The sequence below is a fragment of the Hippichthys cyanospilos genome, chromosome 1, assembly GCF_059441005.1.
Source record: "Hippichthys cyanospilos isolate Australia breed blue-spotted pipefish chromosome 1, RoL_Hcya_1.0, whole genome shotgun sequence".
In the NCBI taxonomy this organism is placed as follows: domain Eukaryota; kingdom Metazoa; phylum Chordata; class Actinopteri; order Syngnathiformes; family Syngnathidae; genus Hippichthys; species Hippichthys cyanospilos.
In genome coordinates, this window is record NC_142369.1 from 13034493 (window position 1) to 13057427 (window position 22935).

Below are 22935 nucleotides of genomic sequence, written 5' to 3' on the forward strand. Positions count from 1 at the left end.
TGTCTGTGCTGTTTGGCATCTGAGTAAAAATGTTGACTACAAAGTTAACCTCTTATGGTAGATTCGAGCAAATTAGCAGTTTTATGCCAGTTTGGTTTCAGTCGGTAATTCTCTTCCACTATTTATCTTTTAAGTGCCTAACAAGGCTCTTAGCCAGAACCGACATTATGTAACTATTTGTTGGGAAAAACAAAAAAAAACTCATACAAATGCTCTCATCTTTTAATCGATTTTGATAGGATACAGAGCTTGACTTGATTATTTTGTGACTGGGGCATGATTGTGTTGGTAGTTAAAAGAACTTTAAATTTGAGTCGGATCACTCCTTTCTCATCTGTCAACAAATCATATTGCTAGCTAGCTAGGTCTACGCTGATTTTTTTTATGCTGTCTCGACCAACTTTTAGTAATTGATTTGTCTCTTTTGTAACTAGTGTCGTACTATTGGCTGCCTGGCTGCTGATTCGAGTGATAATTAATACTATTTTATTATGTTTGCATGCCAGTTTCCACCTCCACTTACTGCTTTTGATATAAATTTTCACATACTAATACATGATCAAATAAGTTTAAAAGTTTTCAAAACTAGTAGGAGCAGGAAAATTTACATGAAGAAAAACTACGGTCTCCATGTATTGAACATTTCCTCCTTTCACCTTTACTACTAAGTCTACTTGGGAACTCTAGCCTACTTGGGAGTCTCTTCAACCTTCCCATCGAGGTCACAGAGGCTGTGGGAATTCTGCGCGTCTCGGCTCTGTCCCACTGTCCGCGTAGCGAGGGTCTTATTTCTTGCTTGGTTATTCAGCTCAGAGCATTCTGCTGGCACTCCTTGAAGCAAAACAGCCGTGCAGCATGTCGTGTTTGCCCGTAAAACAAACGAGCGCCATGCCATGCTCCAACCAAAGCAAACAGCGCGGCGGCCAGGGGGATTACACCAGGCGAGGTGATAATCGTCGGCCCGCACGTTCTTTCTTTATCGAGAACAGATGATACTGTTGTGGCGGTGACTCACTTCCTGTTTGGTTTTTTTCATTTTACGGGAATGATTACGCCAGGAACGTCCGTGAGCGGTTCGAGGTCCACGCGCTGTTGAGCTCTGATGACCTCCCTTTTCCTTAGGCCACATATGAATGGATTTCATTCTTATGAAAGATAGTTGCACAAATGTATCATGATCTTAGTCTTGTATCTTCATACTGAGCCCATTAATTTGATGTTAAACTCACAAATATGTGAAAAGGGCAACTTTAAATGTAATAATAGAAAGGTTTCAGACCACAATGAGTGAAATGGGTGGAAATCCATAGTATAGACCATACAAAGCAATTTTTACCGACGTCAATAAAATAACTGACAAGTTGTGGAACTCTGAGGCAACGGCAAGCCTTGCGGTGTTGCCGGGCATGACATCATGTCGTGGCGTTCCACTCGCAAATCTCGGAACCTGTCAAAGAATTCCGATTATTCCCCCGTTGGTTTATTAACTCCACCCAGCTGCCTGTGGAATCCCCAAACCCTTGTTTTTCCTTCAGTCTGTCTGCTGTCTGTCTGTCAGTGCGGAAGCAACGTTTCACAAAAGCCAGATGAAAGCCGTGCCTGGAAAGTCAATGTGTGTGTTGACCCAGCACTCTGTGGAAGTACACACATTGATGTTTAAGTCCAACCACACCATATAATGAGATCCAACACATTCTGAGTGGAATCAGAAATGCCACCAAGGCCTTTATCACACTACTTGAAAACCTTTTTCGTGGGGGTTGCTCTTTGACTCTCACGATATATTCAATTCAGATTTTTGGATGTACGATTAGATTCAGCATTTTTTTTTCATTCATAACGAAGTTCGATTCAAAATGATTTGATTGACAATTAAATCCATGCGTCTGGAAAGAATTGTCATGATGTTCTTCTTGATTATGCTTTGCAAGACAGAATGACAAATGGAGACATTAAAGTGTCATTTTTTTACATTTAAGATTTGAATTGTAAGGATTTGAATTGTTAGTTTTCCACGAAAAAAGCGGTGCGAACCACAACTGCTACTCCATGTATTATTTTGATTCATTGCCATACCAACACTACAATGGAAGATGGAAGTTGTGGAGTGGCTTAATGGACCATAATGTGTCTAAGTAAAAATATCAAAGCTTGCGGTAAAAATAGCAAAGCTTTCATACATAGAAAGTCTACATTACTTAAATATGCAGTTATTAAGGTTTTTACATAGATGGGCTTTTTTGTCTGGCCTATACGGCTAATTTTGAATCCACCACGTCATTGAAGACATGTTGTACCGTACAATGACAGTGTAATTTTGCATTGATGTCCATGTATTATTTGGTGTGTTTCTTTTGATTTCTTAACAGCATGCCGTTGGCATCTCAAATGATGTTTGTTGCCTCTTGTTTGGTAGTACGCGTTCGATGACATAACAGGGAAGCCGACAGGAAGTGTTTTTTTTAGATCTTTCTACCCTGTGGGGCAATGCCGGGCGTGTCTCTCATACCCATGATGTCTAGAAGTGAGGATGCGCTGTGTTTCTTTACTACATTAAAAAGCTACAATAAAAAATACAAGCATTACGGTCTGATTGAAGAAGTCGTCCTATTTAATACTTTATAAAAGTATATAAAACTTTGCTTTATGACTTAGGCGGACCGTCACTTGAAAGTGTCGGATCCTCACCCTGCCTAGTTTTCAAGTCATTCCTGAAGAAACTGGGGGTGGCAGTCAAGATTATGTAAATAAGCCCCACGTCAAAAACACATTAACTGCTCGCTAAATTTTGGTTGTTTAAATTCAGGCTTGACAGGTGGAGTACACGCCGCAATCAGGGTTAAGGGTATGCAAGACATAACCCAGTGAAATCTTCCATTGCTTTTTATGTCGCCTTTGAATAATTTACAATGTCACCCCGCAAAGTTTTTCTGACGCCTGTGTCGTCGAGGAGAACTTCTCAAGTGGCAAAGAAACCCGCCAGTCAGTCAGTTCGCGTCACCTCCAAGCAGATGGCCCGTGGTTTTGCCGACCGTCTGCAAGTTGCTTTTTTTTTCGTCTGTCTGGAAGGCGAAAAAGAATCTTTTTTGGGGCCCATGAGAAGAAGAAATAGCACAGAGGGACCGTGCGTCTCGCTTCAACATGCGCATTAAATAGCGTCGCGAGGCATCAATTCCTGGCAGCCGGTGTCAAGGTGAAATGTGCCCTGACTGCTTTGGTGTCTGCCTGGTGGACATCCAAACGTAGGGAAACATTTCATCATCCGCTTCCACTGTGTGAATAACAATCAAGAGTCCTCATGAGTGGAAAGTGGCGCTCTCTCAGGATAGGTAATTGCTGCTCCAAGTGACATCACCGTGTTATTTGGGGTGAAATGATTATTTAACCAAAGATGACGACGTACCCAGCGAAGCCCTCCAGACCAAATTGCAAAGCCTGGTAGAATTGTAGCAATAGGAACGATACTGGGAGCTATTGAGTGCCATCACGTTACCTCTTATTGTATTTGGAGGAGAGGTGTTTATTTATTTATTTATTTATTTTTGGACCGAACCATGCTGCGTGATTTATTGTTTAATCACAGCTTCGTACTAATCGTTACTTCTCCCAAGTGCCATCATCTATTATTTAGAGTAAGGTCTCAATACAGTAATGGTAGTTCCTGATACGAAGTGATTTAACCTCGTATTTAATTACGGTGTCATGTCCTATGTGCTGACTTTCGAATAAATCTCAGAGCCGCCCGGCAATGCGGGTCTCATTTAGCGTGGGCAGTGGTGCAATTGAATCTCTAAACTGGCCCACCATAATGCACCGGAACTCCCAAATATAGGACGCACCTGTGTATAGGACGCACCCTTAATTTTAGGGTCAAATTTTGGTACTTTCTTTGTTACCATGTACAGGACGCACCAACAGTTTGGCAACCATGTAAAAAGAACAGCAAAACAGAATACATCTCATCTTTGTAAATTTCTTCATATTTTCTTATGTTCATATCTGTAAGCTAAGTGCGCAGCTTAAGTGCGTTTCAGATTTCCTACAATGCGAGTGGCCAGTGAATGCTGTGTCAGCGTAACATCGAAAAGCAGTTGTTTTTCTTTTTCCTCTTGACGCAGCTCAAGTTCATTTTGCCATAAATACCCGAAGTTGCGCAGCATCCATGTTCCACAAGTTTACAATTGTGTGTATATGCTAAAACACCACAATTAATAAACGAGTCAAATGGAATACCTCCTCGTGTTCGCTAACCGGAGTACTCTTAAATCAATCAGATGGAAACATAACTTTTACACGATTCTCTCCATTTTAGTAATATTCCTGTGCTTGAACAAGGATATACTCGTACGCTTGTCCGTTCTGCTCCCTTCTTTTATTGAAAATAATGCCATAACAACCTCCACTAACACGAGTTGCTGTTAGCTGCAACAGGCACTGGCTGCTAACAGCTACCTGACGTCCACCCTCTAGCTTCTCCCGTTATGGTATTTATTTTAAGTAACAATACTGTCGAAATAAAAATGCACGTCTGTGTGTCAAAACCCGGCCTATGTTGCTGACTGATCAATCGTTCTCATATGGTGCGGAATTAAAAGAATATTACTACAATTTTTAAATTACCGCTTATAGAATGCATCTGTACTTTTGCTTGTCTTGTATTTGAGGAATTACAGTAATTTTGACAGAAAGAGTCCCATAACCATCTTCGCGGGAAGAAAAAAAACATAATTTTATGCAAGAAATGAGCCAGCTATGAAGGAGAGTTTAAAACTATAATCTTTTTCTAATAAAAACCAGTGTTTTTTGCAGGTGTGATGTTACAAACGGTACTATAGCGTTAATAATAGATTTTGCTTAGGCTGAGCCGTGTGGAAGTTGCACTTTAAATGAGGAGGTAGTTGGCTGAACCAGTCATGGCATTTTCATAGTTGTCAAATTTATAATTTTATATTACAGGTACTGGCAAGTGTGTGCTCCCATATATATATATATATATATATATATATATATATATATATATATATATATATATAATGTATATATATATATATATATATAATGTATATATATATATATATATATATATATATATATATATATATATATATATATATATATATATATATATTTTTTTTTTTTTTTCATGATGTTAAATATAGATTGTATTTAATGCTCACAGAGCATCTTGTATAACATAAGCTACCAATCACCTATTTGGGCCTTTTTTCCTAACACAGCATATAACGCAGCATCAGGACACCAGATAGATGTAGACAGTTAATGACCGGTATTCCTAAATGTGTCAAATAAGGCACCAGAGCCACTTTGAACTTTCCGCCCTAATGAGGCCAAGTAAAAGTGAGTGTGTTTGAGTGTGAAGAAATGGTGGTTGTCATGGTGATGGAAATTGAGGAATTACAGTCCGAACAGATGTGCGCTCCCACTCTACCCTCCCAGAGATCCTCTTATCAGGCCCGACAACTTCAGCCCAGGTCCTTCGCCGTCTTGCAACCCTTTGGATATTAGCTTCCATTTTCACACGTCGGTGGAAATATGAGCGCGAGAAACCGAGCGTCTGGAGACGCGTTGAAGGCCGTCGCGATCCGCCGGCGTTCTGGAAGGCGCTCTGAAGCCGGCGGGCGTAAAGGGGGAGGAGGCGACTGTGGCAAAGGGTTCTGTTGCGGCGAGAGGTGTCGTCACGCTCCAAAGAGAAAAAGCGCTGATTTATATTTGTCGCATGGTCGTGCTAAGCTAAGAGCGGAGGCGGCCGAGGGTGGAGGAATTTAGTGAGATGGCAGAAAAACGAGCAGAAAACGAGCAAGGGTGGAGGATGGATTTGCTGTCTGAGAATTCTCATGACGTATGCTAAGTCCAATGGTACATTGACTTACCAGACCTTGAAATGCTGTTAAGTTTTTTTTTTCTTCTCTAAATAAACAGCTGAGAGTACATAAGCAATTGTGGCTTTCCATGCCCGAATGATTAGGAATTACAGTATGGGTTAAAACGGGTTTTTTAATTTGTTTTTGAAGTTTTTGAAGTTCGTTCTCTTTATTACTATTTCATTTTATTCATTTATGTCATTCATTCATTTTAGTTCAGCTTTTATTCGTTTGAAATATTTTGAGATATTTTTTAACCGGGTATTTTCAGAAAGCAGGTTGCACAACAGGTTACAAAACAAGAATACATAGTTTGCACAAAAAGAATAAAATCGAGAAAAATGTATCTTGCTAACTGAACTGGATGCGCCTACAAAAAAATGACAAGGGTAGCGGATGGCGCATTTGAGATGTTTTGGCACCGATTGAATGGAGCTAACAGACTAGTATATGTATATTAAATTAGGGATATTGTGACTTGGTGGATGTCAAGCTTGACTTTCCAGAAAGGGCTGCGTGGTGACATCATGACAGCGCGCCTCTCTATATTTATATATATTTACATACACACATACGCTTTTAGTTAGTTATCTACCTAATGCATCGCCTATTATTTCAACTAAGGCGTTTTTTTTTCACCATGCCAAATCATAAATGTCAGAATTCCTGATCTTCCTGAATGCAGCAACAGAACGCTTTGCTTTGGTGAAGCGCCAAGCTAGTTTTTCTATTTTTTATTTGAATTTAAGTCCACACCTTCACTCATATCTATAGTTGGGTAAGTGCAAAGATGTATTACCACGTCTCAGGAAAAGCACTTTGCAAAGTAATTTACTGAACCGTCTGCCGCCCAGCTTTATTTAATGAAACGCTCGCATCTGGTGATAACGACAACTGAATCCTGGTGGTGTAATTCCTTCTTTTCCCCATAAGAAGCTCACCTTGTATATACAGCCGTGGACTTCCCTGTTAAATGAATGCACATGTGTATGAGGCACCTTTTAAAGCAATTTAGCTTTATCAAGTTAAATGCATTAAAGGTTACGTGGTGTTACCCAGGATGGATCCTCTAATGTATCGTAAACAGAAGTAATTTGGACCGGGTCAGAAGTCAGTGGAAACACTCGGCAGCCTCCTTGTGTGTGCGTGTGTTTGTATGTGCGCATGTATGTGAGAGTATGCTTGTGTGCAAGCAATGCCTGAAACAAATTAATGCCGCAAAGCTTTAAAGCCGCCGTCGGTGCAGATAAAAGGTGGCGATAAGATTCCATCTTTCTCCCCCGTCTGCATCATCATCAGCAGCGGTAAATAAATAAATGTCAGCGCTTGAAATTTGTTCTTTTCTCCGTTTGGTTTGTGGCTATGTTGAAGCGGCGCTGATTGCAGCACGATGACATGCAGTAGGACATGAGGCAATATATCTTAAGATATGCTGTGATATATTGCAATATGGAGCAATATATTACGATAAAGTAGGATTTGGTGCGATGTGATGCTGTACGCTGTTTGAGACAGTGCCAGATAGTAGCATCCAAAATTGTATACAGTGTGTTGTAATTTGGGGTGGACGACATGGATAACTCACAAAGCTGATAACTTTGAAGGTGTGTGGCCCATAATCACTATAGTTTCACATAGAGCTGTAGCTATCAAGTATTTTCCATATCCTCACGACAATTTCAATCGAATGTTGAATATTTTAGAAAAAAATATTGTATAGATATTTTTGCTTGGTGAAAACCAATGATAAAAGCACATGACCCTAATAACACATTTCCATTTAATTATGAATGACATACTTTTACAAAGCTTTTATGTTTGCCAAGCAGCATGCCGCTTTTCTCTCTTGGTCCATTCGATTTGAGACAAATCTCTTCACATACTGTACATGCAAATCTAAAATGTTCGAATTTTGACTGATAATTCTCCCGATATACTCAGAGATGAACAAACTGGCGCACGTTTCATGCTTTGCACATACAATTTACAAGCTCACTTGAAAACGTTTATTTTCATCTCTCGTTTGTCGTAAATGTACTTAGAAATATTCATGCATTGTCTTTAAGTGACTTAATGCTCATATGACATTATATGATTTACATTAACATATTTATAGTACATGTGAACTAAATGGTTGTTTGACCTCAAATGGTAATTTCTAGAGCGGTAATGCTAACCGTGATTGTTAACTGGTTAGCATAGGCAGATTTGGTCGGTGTGAAAAAAATCATATGTGCAGCAGATAATAAGTGAGTAGTTATATCTGCACACCAACTCACGTTCAACTTTTGTTGATTATTAAGACCGGTTCTCACCTGGGTAAAGTTGTCACATTGCCATCATCTTCTCCACCAGAGGGGGCAACAAAAAGTGGAATGCCGGGTTTCTTCCTCTACAGGGTCAAGAATCTTCTCCTCTCTGAGAGGACAATAGCTGGTTGTGAGCCAAGGTGAGCACCAATGAACTATTTTGCTCAACCAGAAGTAAAAAACAGCAACTTGGTATATTTCAAAATAAGTTTCTAACAGGTAAAAAATTCAACGGTGATCAATGCGGACGTTGTTAGCAGAGAATTAGGGATCTGCTCATACCACAGTCTTTGTTCTTTTTTAATCTAACTTTAAGATAGAGCTAGATTTAGCAAATACTGCATGTTAGTTTGGGGCAACTTATCTCAGCCATTTTGGAGTAAGTTGTCACATGTTTAAAAAGAAAAGCAAGGCAAATAAATCCAAAATAACAACAAACCAGCGCACAAGAAAGAAAAAAAGAAAGAGAAACAACAATAAGTCCTTGTTTTATCGCTTGCTTCACTCTCCCTATTTGATGGCTTATAACGCTGAACTGATGCAAAATACAAAAATGGTATGAATACAAAATATGACTTTGGTCTTTCATCTGGTACACATTTTGTTTATACATAATGTATTGATTCCAAGAAGAATATCAAATTGTAAAAAGCGTGACAACCAGCCCCGGTCTCCCCGCTTCGATTATTCGATAGAATGTTGGAATGGAACGATTTTATAAAGATTCAATAGTGACGACGCATTACAATATAACTTTATAGGATACAGTACTATATAATATTATACAAGCTACTGTATAATGCGACATATGTGTTTGTCCCTGACTGCATCATTAGCACCAGTAAATAGAAGAGTGCGCCTGGAATCTACTTTTGTTCCCTTTGTTTTCTCCATGAAGCAGGCCCCCCTTCTAAAGATACTTTCCACGTTGTCTCACGTCTATTGGGTAAGAACCTTGTCGCGCTCTGAGCACTTTCCGTCTGAAACCTGGAGATAATTAGCTGCTCAGAGCCAGGGAAGCGCGGGATGGAAAAGACCTTGGGTGTGCGGAGAGGGAGATTTCAAAACGCGCTGTGAATCATCATCACCATCTTCATCATCATTCCAGTCGCTTCTCATACGTCACGTGGCAGCTTCGCGTCTTTTTTTCCCCTCTTCTTTCTGCTGTCGTCTTGTCGAATACTTGAAATTCCTGCTGCTTGTTGCGGTTACTAGAGAGGCACTCATCTGTACACGCTTCAAGCTTGGTCCAAAAAACAAAGCATTGTGGTGTGTGCCTTTTCAATTGTAAATGTGCCAAGGTGTGTGGGCTGCAGTCTGGCAATGAAGAGTCTGAGTGTTGTTTGCCATGACTTGCAGGATTTTTTTCATGGTTTTGACCTATTTACTTTGTATGGGAAAATGAAGAGCAGACTTCTGTGCGCTAAATGTGACTGAAAGAATAGATAGCTGAGGTTAAAACAGCAATTTGGTTAAAACAATAACACCATGCATCTATTTTCTGTAGCTGCTAATCATCATGAACCTGCTAATCCTCAGGGTCGCAGGCTTGCTGGTGCCTATCCCAGCCGTCCATGGCCAGTAGGCAGAACTGGCTGAACTGTTTGCTAGCCATTTGCAGGGGACTCAGAGACACACATCCATTCACGCACCTAATCGCACCTAAGGACAATTTAGAGTGTCCAGTTCACCTCCCATGCATATTTTGGGAATTTTTTGTTTTGTTTTTGGAGCCTGTGGTAAAGGGCATTTAAGTAATTAAACACTCATTTTCGCTACACACTTCACCATTCCCATCAGCCAATGGTGTCATGATTTGCAGTTTTTCCACCAGATGAGACAAGCAGGAATAGAGACATCCTCACTGGAGGAAATATGCTTCGTTTACAAGTTTCCTCAGGGGCTTTTCTTTTTTTTTTCTTCTTTTTTTTGAGGTCATGACACTTGTGAATCTGATCCGTTGTGTTGCAGAGGGCCCCAGAGTGGAAAACATTTGCCGCTCAGCCTTTTTTCTGCCCACGACATTGGGCTGTTTGTTTGAGAGAAACGGATGCGGGTCACTAAAGTGGATTGAACTCCCTGAAAAGGAAATACAGCCGGCGTTTTCTTCACCCTCTCCAAAAAATGCAGTTCGCACCCTGGCCATGAATGAGGCCTAAGTTTGGCCGCGTGTTGTGCAGCCGAGGCGCGGCAACAAGGCCTAGCGTTGTCCTGCGCCGAGGCTTGCTAGTGGTTCCAAAACACCCTAGGCAACTTGGATGTCAATGAAACAAAAAGAGAGAAATTAATAGCTTTGAGATAACAGGAAGCTGTTGAATTAGCAAAAATGGACAGTTTTTTGGGGAGGGGGGGGATGAAACCTTGGAGTATCAAATTTTTTGTCGTATAGATACAGTTACGCCATTTGGGGGCGACGGGGCATCTCGTTTCCCTCTTGAAACATGCTAACGCCTAGCATGTTATACTTGAGTCATTACAGGCATCCAAAAGGGAGGAATACATCATAGGACTAGGATTCTTTGCAATCGGATTGTTGTCTGTGTTTTAAGAAATATATATACTTTCTTTCTATCATCTGCAATAAGATAGAATCAGTCTGTAAGAGGCAAGATCTCATTTATTGATGAATTATACTGTACAAAGTGCCAGTGCCAGACAAGAAAATAGCAGCTTTTAGTGAATCAGTGCACCACATAATGGTTGTTTTAACACTATAGCCATCATGAGCTGCAGCGTTGTCAAATGCAGATCCACCCCCAAATTCATCCAGCCTCATCCGGGGTGTACCCCATCTCTCGCTAAATGTGTGGGATAGGCTCCAGCTCACATACTGTAGGCGCCTAATTAGGATGATTGGAAAAACAAATAGCTAGAAAGAATGCATTTTATTTGCATGGTGCTATTTCACGGCATTTTTCAGAAACATAATTAGATTTTATTGTTAGTGGATCAATAAATTTAAACATCTAGATTAATTCATTACAACTGTAATTAATTGCTCCAATCTCTAAAGTGAGATTACTTTTTAATGACACTAAGATTTTTAACAAGCCCCTCTATTTTAATTCAGATACATTGTGTTTATGCGGCAGATCAAAAGATTAATATATGTACAACAACAAAAGTGACAATTGATCTCTTATTGTCTTTAATAGATGAAGTTGTAACCACTGACCTTCTGCTGTATTTGAGACTAGTCCCAAGTGCTGGCTGCAACCTTTTGTTTCAACCATCGGAAGGAATTGTGCCATATTCTTTTGTCATTTGCTAAATAATTAGAAAATAAAAATAAAACATCAGCCGTCCTGTCCGTCACAGAATTTGTCAAACGCTGGGTTTCCTTAAGTTCAGTTCGGCCAAAAGGCTTAGGCTTGCTACGTTAGCGTTTTTGTAGCTAGTGCAGTTGCAGCTATGTGCTTTGCCTTTATGTGGTAGGCTAAACTTACTCAAGCCTTATGAAAGGTGCCATCTTGGCATTCTGTAAAGTTAAATCTACCGTTTATCTGACGGACACCTCTCACAAGGCTATCAAATTGTGCCATACACGAAGACAGCCTAACGGTGTCTACTTCAGGGTGTGATTGACTTTTTGTTTTCCAACCCCCATCCACACAAGCACAAAAATCCCGATGCATAATAAAGGATCTAACCATAAAGTTGACACTAACATGATGAAAAACAGATGATGCTTTGACCATAACTGCAATTAATTGATCACAATCTGTTATTTTGACACCTCTACCCATCGTGTCAAATCGTAAATGTCAATCTGAATGTTTTGCTTTGCTTAGAGTTGCTTACATCGCTGTGTTCATTCTAACTGGACTTGTCATCAAATTGAAACATCGTATCATTTCTGATCTTAATCAGTGTACTGCAACAAATCGAAACGTGTACTATCGTTTCTGATCCTAATAGTAGTGTACTGCATCCTACTGTATTCCAAAAGGCTGAGTTGTATCGCATCGTAATTAAAAAAAAACATCATGTTACTCACGCGCAAAAAAGAAACTTAAATGTTAGTACGCTGTATTTGTTAGCAATCTACGTTGGCGTGCGGAGCATCCTTCGGCAATAGCTTCAATCTGTTATTCCTGCACTGTACTCTGTGCATGTACGAATATAAAATAAGATCATTAAGAAACTAAATAGCTTTGGATTCCCATCAGCATTAACCAAGTAGCCCTCTCGACTACCGTGTCAAGGTGCAGCATGTTTTATTCCCTGTTAATGTATCCAGAAGAGTCTTTTTACAGGTGCAATTAAGTTAATAGTAACATTTTTTTCCCCTGAGAGTCTCTTGGGTTTATTTATTTTTAATTTTCTTTTTCTGGCGAATCAGCTAATATGCTGATCTCATTAGCGATCCAAGAGCGGGTGGCCCCGTGGGAGTGTGAGTGTTGGCTTCAATTTTGGAGCTTGTTTAGTGTGCTTTGGGCAAGCGCACTTTAAAATGCTGCCATAAAGCTGCTGTAGTTGGAGTAGATGCCACGTAAAATGTCCCAGTCAAGCATCTTTTCCGTTGTTGTGGCATGGCACGTAATTAACCCCTTGTTGCTGATGCCGCCACTGTTCGTTTTCACGGGGGGAAAAGAATGGCTTATGTTCAGAAAAATCTTCCGCAATTATCCTTTGCTTTATGTTCCTGGCGAGGGCGACATCACCGTCATTGTGAGTGCATAATCAAGCTTTTACAGTATGTTACCGCATGGAAACAATAAGAACTAATGTTAATTGTGTGTGCCGCGCAGAGTAGTTTGATTGTTACTATTGTGTATTTGCAGGGAACTTATCAAATGTGGATGCTTTTTGACTTTTTATAAAAAAAAGTTGATGAGCTACAACATGGGTGTTGTAGCTAAAAGCTTCACTTTTGCATTTGATTTGTTCATGTGCCGCAATCTGTCTTTGATGTGCTAGTTCCACCGTTTTTTTTTAACTTATCAGCAGCTCCAATGCAATATCATCGCTATGAAGTCACAATCAGGTAAAAAGATGTCCTATGTATAATTCCAAGCGAAAGTACAAATACAACAGTTGTTCAAATGTAATATAACGGCTGAAATTTATTATCTTTGAACCTGGATATGTGATTGTTGCAACTTAGATATTCCTTTTTAAGGCAGGCTGTTTGCTTAATGTTCAATTTCATGACATAGAGTCATAGACCATGGGCTGCATTTGGCCCTCTGCCTGGCTGGAGTGTCATTGCAAATAAGCCTTTTCAATTTGATTGAAACCCGTCAGAATTTAAATATAATTTTTACCACATTGATTCATCAATGTGAATATCAATTTGAATCTACAGAATGTTGTATCAGGATTGAATTAGATCATATTAAGATTGGATTAGATTGCATGCTAATTGTACTATAAACATATTACATTGTATCATCAGCATTGTAGTGATTCATAACTCAATGTACTTTAACACCACAGTTTTCAAACTGTATCTTTTAAGCATTTCATAATTGGAGTAGATTTTTACATATAGTTCATATCTCATAACATATTCTTCAAATCTTATTAGCTTTGAGTGGTGAAAGAAAATTTCCCTGCTGTGAGAGTACAAACTTTACTTTGTATTTGAATTCTCCTTTAGTTTGTCTTTGGCCCACTTTGTCAGATGAAGGCAAGACTGTGAATGCACTTCATTATCATTTGATGTATATTTATATATAGAACAATGCTGCAGATGTAAAGGGAACACTTGAAAGCATTTATGCTTTTATTCTGAGTGTTGGGAGCAGCCATGTAATGGCCTGCATGCTGGAAGTCCCTTTGTACCACTCCCAGCATCTACCCCACTTAGGAACACAGCACAAAAGTAGAACTTTGCGCTAATTGCAATTAGCATTGACGGGCTAGCAATTACCATTTCAGGTCAACTAACAATGAAGACCATTTAGTTCACATTAATAATCTTATATGTACATTATATAATGTTATACGTACATTAAGTCACTTATTAAGTCACGCCACCACTCGTATGAGGTCACTAACATGGCACATTTTGTGCTTCCTCCTTAAAATGTGAACACCTAAAATCTGAATCACTCCAGATTGTTTACAGTGACAGTTTATATTCTCAGAAAATACAATGCTAGTGCTTGAGGGGAATTTCTTTCCTTTATTATGGGAAGCTCCATGTGCTAATGTGGTCTTTAATGAAAGCCCACTCACTACTATATCAGTGTTGTTAGGTACACAAATAGCATTGCCCATGTGTGTTTTGCTGGGATATGTGTTTTCCACTTTACAATAATTGAACATTATTTTATTGTTGTTTTTAATTGGAAATGATCCCAAATTTGTGAGATCCCTTGTTTTTGGGGGAGGTTTTCTCCCTTGCTGCCAGCTGCCATTGCAACACTGTAAATGTCTGCAAGAAAGGTCAAGTTAGAAAAGCACTTTTTTTTTAATCAAGTGCTAACTATCATTAGCCCAATATTTGATGCTATCAATATAATGTTTCCAAATATTTGCTCATGTTTGGAACTCAGTAACATCCCGAGTGAAAAAATACATGTTTAATCTGATTAGATTTTTGAAAATCAGAAGCTTTGTCCAGAACACTGGTTCTTAACCTGCCTTGTCCTTATCTTGTCCTGGTCCTTATCTGCCTTCAAATATAGGGAGGAAAAATAAAACAATCCTAATGCTAAGTGCCGGTACATGCCAAAATTACTTACTGCAAGTAGAGTAACAAAGTCTTTAAACTTGGCTACTACCCATCACTGTGAGGTATTTAACAAATACAGGTCACCCTTTTTTTTTTTTTCAAATATTTCTATATATCCCCAAAGGGTAAAAAAGTAACAAACTGAGGCGTCAAAAGTACAGATATCTGCCTTCAAATATAGGGAGGAAAAATTTAAAAAAAATTCCTCATGCTAAGTGCCGATACATGCCAAAATTACTTACTGTAAGTAACAAAGTATTTAAACTTGGCTACTACCCATCACTGTGAAGTATTTAACAAATAGCCTACAGGTCACTCTTTTTTTTTTTTTTTTTCAAATTTTTCTATGTAATCTCTGGGGGAATGGCGCATGAATAAATGAGCGTTTGACACCGACGGACGGACACAGTAGATTTCCACTCCACTCGCGCCTGTCGCCAGCTCGGCTGCCATTTTTAGCCTGCGGCAGCGCTGGCCGGCCTTGTCGCCACCTTGCCCGGCAGTGCCACGTGTGAGCCCCCTCCACTCCTCAGCTCCAACCACCCCTTAGCCTCCTCGTCTACCGCGCGGCAGGGGTCTCCGGGGACTGGGCCGTGGACCCGATGCACACTAGCGGTCTTAAAACGGCACTACTGAGGGGAAGTCCTGTGCCTTTGAAGTAGCCTGTTTACTCTTGAGGGTGGTGGTGGTGGTGGGAGGGTGTTTCGGGGTGGGGGGAATGTGCACAAGAATGCCAGTGTCACGGTGGGAGCGGCGGAGGGCAGGAATGCAGGCCACAGTCCCCAGCCTGTAGGAGTCGGGTCCGCGGACGAGCCGGCGGCCGTTTCTTCCCTGTTTATTTTAGCTCTCCTCCACCGCTCAATCAGGAGCACTGTCTGCGCCGTGGAGCATCTCTGGAAAAAAAGAAAAGTTGACTCTGCTGGGATTTATGCCGCAAATCTATCGCATGACAACTCACTCTTTTGTTCCTTAAAGACCACCATACCCCAAGTAACTGAAATCCGTGGAGTGGAGATTGAATTTTGGGGTGCTGGGTTTTGTTTCTTCTTTTTAAAGAAAAACCTAAAATCAAGATTTTTTTGTCTAGTCTCACTTAGAAGGAGGACAAATATCAAGAAAAAAAGCAATGTAAACCTGCTATAGGTATGGTCATACATGAAAATCCTTGGAGGAGAGGTTGATTTTTTTTTTTTTTAATATATAAATAAATAAATAAAATTGTAGTTTTTTTTTCCCTGGTCTGACATAAAAGAAAGACATTTTGCAAATGAACTAGTGATTGTTATGGTCATGAGCAAAAGTCCATGATGGGGTGAAGCCACTATAACAGAACTTTGATGTATTTACATTTTCTGTGCGATTACCAAATATCAAAACTACTCAATATTTTTAGTCTACATATTTTTAGTATACATATATTTAAATTGTATTTGGAGGTATGTAACAAATATGCAATTTACAGGGTATCCCGCATATAGTCTGGCACTAGAGGAATCGTATATTCACAGATTGTTTTTTTCTTATCATGTATTGTTATGCACCCCAGTTTTTAAAGACTTTATTATTATTATTATTATTTTTTTTTTTGCAATGCTTTTCAGTGGCTATCCATTATTTCTGGTTATTCACTATACATTGAGCGGGGTATCTCCAGGTAATCCAGTGTAATGTACAACTGAAATTAACTTCATCCGATTGTATTTACAGCGTATCATATCCTATTGTAAGAGGAGTATATGTAAAGTGTTGTATTTGAAATGAATATTATTATTATATAAATATTACTATAATATTAGAAATGAAATTCAGTATAAGTACGGCTTTTAAATGGGTTGAAGTGAATCCTATCAAATCATAATTGAAATACAAATGCATTGCTATTAAATAGGTTAATTGCGTCGTATCACAATTGGAGTAATATTTGAAATGACTCGTGTTGTAAAGAGTCAATGGAGGGTTTGATGGCATGAAAAGCTAAGTGGTTTTAGTGAACCGCTAAGTATGCGTGGCCACTTCCATCACTTGGATGAGTGTGATTGGTTTCACAGTACACTACCAGCCAGACCCAATACTGTCAGCTCCAATAATACACTTTATTTTCATATCAGACTCAGCCAGAGAGGCACACTCTGAAGCCAAATCTGATTTTTCCCTCTTATGTAACCGCAAGGGAACATCCACGTGTGACGCCAATAACTATACTGGAGATCATTTATTCAAGTCTGAAACAAACTCACACCCATGCATGCACACGCGTGTTCATGCTGTGTATATTTATAAGTGTAACTATAAATATGTATTGTTGTACTTTGTGTTTGAGCCCGTTTAAGTGAATTTGGTTCACTTGTACTTGCGCAGGTGTAATGGCAATAAAAGATCTTTCTATCTCTAGTTGTAAGTTTCTAGTTGTACTTTCTCCGACTGCATTTCGGCCGCAGTTTGAGACGCCTCTTGACCGACGCCGCTTCAATGCCGAGTTCAATTTGATACTAACCGCTGGCGAAAACTCTGAACACAAAGGGCGGGCGTTTGCGCAAAGCCAGGGGAAGTCTATGCGGAGGATCAACAAAAGCTTGAGTCAGCAAACGCTTCAAAAAGATAAAGCCACTTCACCTTTAAAGGCTTTAAGTGAGAAATTGTGATGCCCAACAACCTAAAGTGGGTCCGAGTAAAGCTTTATTGCTTTCTGAAGCATTCAATTGAGCTTTTGTTGATGCTAAATTGCAGACTTCTGCTCTTCGGGTTCTGTGTTTTTATCAGTAGTGGTGGTGGCAGGCTTTGCGCTGTGTCTGTCAAGAAGTTATGAGCAACGTCCCACAGACTGCATAAATTGTACTACCTATTGGAGCTCTGTGAACTACAGTCAGGGAAAGAAACAGATCTTGCAGAGTGGCAATTTTACCAAACATGAGAAGTCACTATTAAATCTTTTTGGAAGCGATTATCAACAAAAATTATTCATTTTCATTTTTTATTTTTTTAATTACTAAAGCCGAACGTGAGTAGGTATGGCTATAATTTCTACAAAAATGACTAGACACAAAACAAAGCCTGCCTGTGCTAAGCAGTTTGCATTTGCAATTAGCATTAGCACACTCGCGATTACCATTTAAGGGTCAATAAACACCATTTAGTTCACATCTACATAATGGTATATATGCATTACATGTGTAATAGTGTATTTAAAAGTACTTACAGATGAGGCATGACAAATTTCAGGTTATTTGTCATGTGAAGTGTAACTGCATTAAAATGAAAATGTTCATCTTTTTTTTTTTATACTTTTTTTCTGTTTTAGACTCAACCATAACCCGTAGCAACAATGTAAAAAAATAATTAACAGTTGTTGAAAGTTGATTTAAATTGCTTTTCTTTGTTAAAAAGGATACAGGTTTAGGTATACTTACACAATTTTTATAGATGATAATCTTATTTAAGGCTTTTGTGTCGAGTGAAAGGGGCGCGGAAAGTTTTGTCTTTCCTGAGGGGGGCTTAGCAAAATATAATCGAGAAGCAATGGTGTAGAACAAGGTGCTACAAACATGGTTCTAATGGAGCTTCTAGGAGGTTGAGATTTTAGTCAAACTATTTTTAAATGGAAGCTTGACCTGACTTGGTCAACTTTTTTTCCCCAGCCCTAAAGAATTGTATAGTGACTTTTGGGACACACACTTGTAGCCCTATTTTCCTGAGCAGCTAGGACAGAGATATCTTTGATCATAAATCATGTACACTGAATCCCATTCCATCATCTATGGGATCATCATCACCTTTTCCATCTTTGCTGTCGCTGCTACCATAAGAATAAATGATAATATGCGTTTCACTGCTGTTAGTTGTTAGAAAATGGATGGTATTTGTTCATTGTTCTGCCTGGTTGCAGTCCTTCACTTTGGAGGATGAATGAGCTGAGGGCCGTCCGGCAGTGATTAATTTGACTAAACATATTTATTCAGAAAGGGGCCCAAGGCAAGCGCAACATGAAGCGAAATAATAAGGCCTCCAAAGAGCGAAGGCCCCACTGTGAGTGATAAAAGTGCACTTGTCCATGTGGTTTTAATGCAAAAACTTTTAATGAATGCTCCCCACCAGCTAGAACACCAGCTAGTGGTTATCCCAACCCAACCCAACCACCGAGGAGAGAGCGCAGAACCTCCCTACCATCAACAGCAGAAGACAACAGAAACACTTTATGAAGGCTCAGTCTTATTATGGGTGTTGTTTTTTTAGTGGGGGTCATTTTTCTTCCATATCATTCACAAAGTATTTTAGCCATGCTGGTGGTGTGATAAGTAAGTGGTCATGCCATTTGGAACTTTGAAATGTCACCATCTAGGTGAAATTTCAGCTTCCTAGTGACTTTGTTAGGTCGTGACATGCTGTTGGGAACAACTTCAAAATAAAAGCCTACCAAGGCACTAATGTCAGCGTATTACTGTAGTCATAAAAGTTTTAAAAGATTTGGTTTTGAATTTGGTCTCATGTTCTGTCATTGATAGCATGGAATGACAAGTTTTGGCCACAGTGAGCGAATTTTTTCTCAAATAAGGTACTTTATATTGTTTAAGTTTGTAACGTGGTACATTTAATATCACATTGGAATGAAAGTATGTTTTTTTTTTGGTTTTGATTTTTTTTTGACAAATCTTACAAAAAATTGCTTCTGCCTTAACTAATATTGGCCACGGTCAATATTTATTATTTTTAACGAGATACTTTATATTAAATAAAAGCAAACCATAAGGCATCAAATGCAAAGCTGGAGCGAAAGAATTCTGCAAAACATACTGCTGCCATCTTGACCATTTTTGGCCACAATGAGTGAACTTTTTTTTAAATTATTTATTTAAATGAAGTACTTTGACAAAAATATTTAACGTAATCAAAAGACAAGGGAAGGAAAGTACGATATTTTTAAAAATAGAAAATTCACATACCTGTATATGTAAAAATATGTTTTTTTTTTTTATTTTTAGGAATCCGTGGATGGTACAGCAAAACAATTGGATCACATTATGTGGACAAATTTGTCATATTTACGCAATTTTTAGGGTTTTTTTTTTGTTGCTCAAACAATACTTTTACTGTAATTGTTTCAAGAAATCTGTGTGTCTGCCAATCACAGCTGGTCAATAGAGGGTGCTAAAACACCACCCCACTTAGCATAGTGGTCACCTCATTACTTTTCTAAAAAAAACAAAATTTAAAATAGAAATATTTCAAAATGTTTTCATATCCATTTTTAGATGACCAGGATCAATTTTGTCCAAAAAAAATGAAGGTTTTGTGAAGTAATTTAGTGACGTTGCTGAAAATTTAGACGGACAGCTAATAAATGTATTATTATTTTTCAATACATACAGAAGCAGATTTGCCAGATGTTCCGGAGACTCTGGACACAGTCGCCAGGCAGATCAATGAGACGGTCCAGCAGCGCAGACGGCGCGACGCCGGCGAGAACGACTACAACATCGAAGTCCTGCTGGGAGTGGACGACTCGGTGGTTCGATTCCACGGGAAGGAACATGTTCAGAATTACCTCCTCACACTCATGAATATTGTAAGTGCATATCTCGACATTTCCTAAAGAAGCGTAAAAGTTTGCAAATCGTCGTTCATGTTGAAATGATGACCGTGCACGGCATGGATTGTGGGCCTCAGCATACCGGGATGCACTGAGCCACACTTGATGTCGGGATACACGCATGCACACACTCGCATGCACCACACAAACACACACATAACACATGCACACAGCAGGGGGGGTGTTTAGTGTGTGAAGGCATGCTGCGAAGACACGCGTTTTTCTTTGCAGAGCTCAGCAGGAAGTGGCCATGCCGTGCTGCCGCCGTCCTGTCTGCTTGCAAAGATTAGCCGCCGTGACCATCCTAATTCAGGCATTGGGAAGACTCATCCCCTTGAAGTGCAAAAACTTTACATCAATACATTGCAATACTTTTTTTTCAAACACTTGTTTTAGAAGAAAATGGATTTTTTTTAAATAGAAGTTTAATTGCTTTATCCGTTTCATTAACTAGGGAAAAATGCATATATATATATATATATATATATATATATATATATATATATATATATATATATATGCATTTTATATATATATATATATATATATATATATATATATATATATATATATATATATATATATATATATATATATATATATATATCTTTCAGCATATTTTATTTTGTAGACAACTCTTGTTTTGAAGGGCCATGCAACCGGAAACAGCGAGCAGCCATTTTCACCCCAGCGAGTATGCGCAAGTCATTCTGTCAACAAGATTGGCAGCGGGGAGGCAGGGTCGATCTCAAGCATTGTTACATCTCAAAACCCAAAAAACGGACCATGGCACTCAAATGGTCTCTCTTGCGCGCAACAACTTGTTCGTTGACGTTTTTAATAATATCCAATTTCACTTCCATGGTGTTGGCCAGTTGTTTACTGCGCGCATTCGTAACCTCAAAACATCGCACTGTAAGTCGAGACCGTAACCCGAGGACCCCCTATGTGTCTGAGTGTGTTTGTGCGTGCGTCTGCGCGCGAGTGCGGTGAGCACCTAGTCTCGGAACACTAGACTCGGAAACTAAACTCAGAAAGAAATTAAACTAAATTAAACCAAATGTGGTAACCAGATAAGACATTGACTTGACAGCTTGAGAGTTGGACAGACTGTCACTGAAAACTGTAGCTTAAATACTGTCATCATTTTTATAAAGGACATAAGAACGAAAACCAAAGGACCATAGCAACTGCATTGAAACAGAACAAATCAGTCACAACAGGTCATATCACAGTCTAAATATTCTAATGAATAATCATTAAAGTAAAGGAAAAACTAGATCACCAAAACACCTTTTGAAGAAAACTAATGGGATGATTCAGAACTGTGTGAGACTTTTATTCTGCAACCGGTTGTATTTCAGTATTTCAGTTTTTTATTTTAATTCTTTCATTTTTTCCTACTGTCTCAGGGGAGTCATTTGGGCAACTTAGCTTGGAGGAATTGTCCGAAAAAGACCAAAATCCCAGATTCATTGTTTGGGCATGGGTCCTTCTCACTTTTTTGTGCGTCCTGAAATGATGAAAATGTCCAAAGAATTTGCTGTTTATCAGTGAACCTGGTGTCAGAGGCCTTTTTTTTTTTGTCTCACGTTCTCGTGGGGAAGCCATAGTAGGATTTAATCTTATTCAAAGCAAAATGAGTTCCCGTTCAATTTTGGACATGGCTCCTTAAGACTTCTTCGTGCATCCTGCAATGACTTATGCACTCAATATATTTTTTATTTTTTAAACCTTCACTTGCACTTTACTTTTAAAACATTCTTGGTCAAATGATGAAGCCGGTGTCAAGGACTATATATCTTTTTTTTTCTTCCCCAGGCACTTCTTAAAAGAGTTCTGATGATTTTTCACCAGGGTACTTACAGTACATGTGCCTGTGTGACGCATTTAAGGTAATTGTGGCTTTTGTGATTGTGGAACGCCTGTAATTGCGTTTCATGTGTGAACTCATCAGGAGGAAGCTTGGCTGAAGGCGGATGACCAATGTTATTTCCTTAAGAGGTATTCTCACGTCGTTGGCGGAATGCTTCGGCACTGGAATCAGGAAGCTTGTTCTTCAGCAACAATTCTACTAGCGATGATAATTGGAAGCCTTAACAAAGCCCACATTCACCCACCGTTTCTTGAGGGTCTTGAGAAGATTGCAAACGCAGGCACGCACACATATGCTATAGGCCAGGGGTCACCAACTCCGGTCCTCGAGGGCACCTATCCAGCATTTTTTCAGTGTAACCCTCCTCCACTGCACCTGATTCATAGGATGTGCTCATCAAGAAGCTCTGCAGGAGCACCAAAATGATCATGATAATTTGCATCAGGTGCAGTGGAGGAGGGTTACACTGAAAAAATGCTGGATAGGTGCCCTCGAGGACCGGAGTTGGTGACCCCTGCTATAGGCACTCACAGCACCCGATAGGCGCTATGGTGTTGAAGACGAGCCACGTAAAAGAGAAAGGATTCTCGAGGGCACCTGAC

General features: G+C 39.3%; 1 protein-coding gene across 4 annotated transcripts in view; it reads left to right on the forward strand.

Moving 5' to 3' along the window:
* Window positions 1-22935, forward strand: part of adamts3 (ADAM metallopeptidase with thrombospondin type 1 motif, 3) — a 108317-nt gene that overhangs the window by 24899 nt on the left and 60483 nt on the right. For all 4 annotated transcript variants that reach the window (XM_088429010.1, XM_088429018.1, XM_088429027.1 and 1 more), the window contains exon 5: window positions 20237-20433. In XM_088429010.1, the coding sequence (XP_088285136.1) occupies window positions 20237-20433 (197 nt within the window). The remainder of the gene's footprint in view (window positions 1-20236; window positions 20434-22935) is intronic.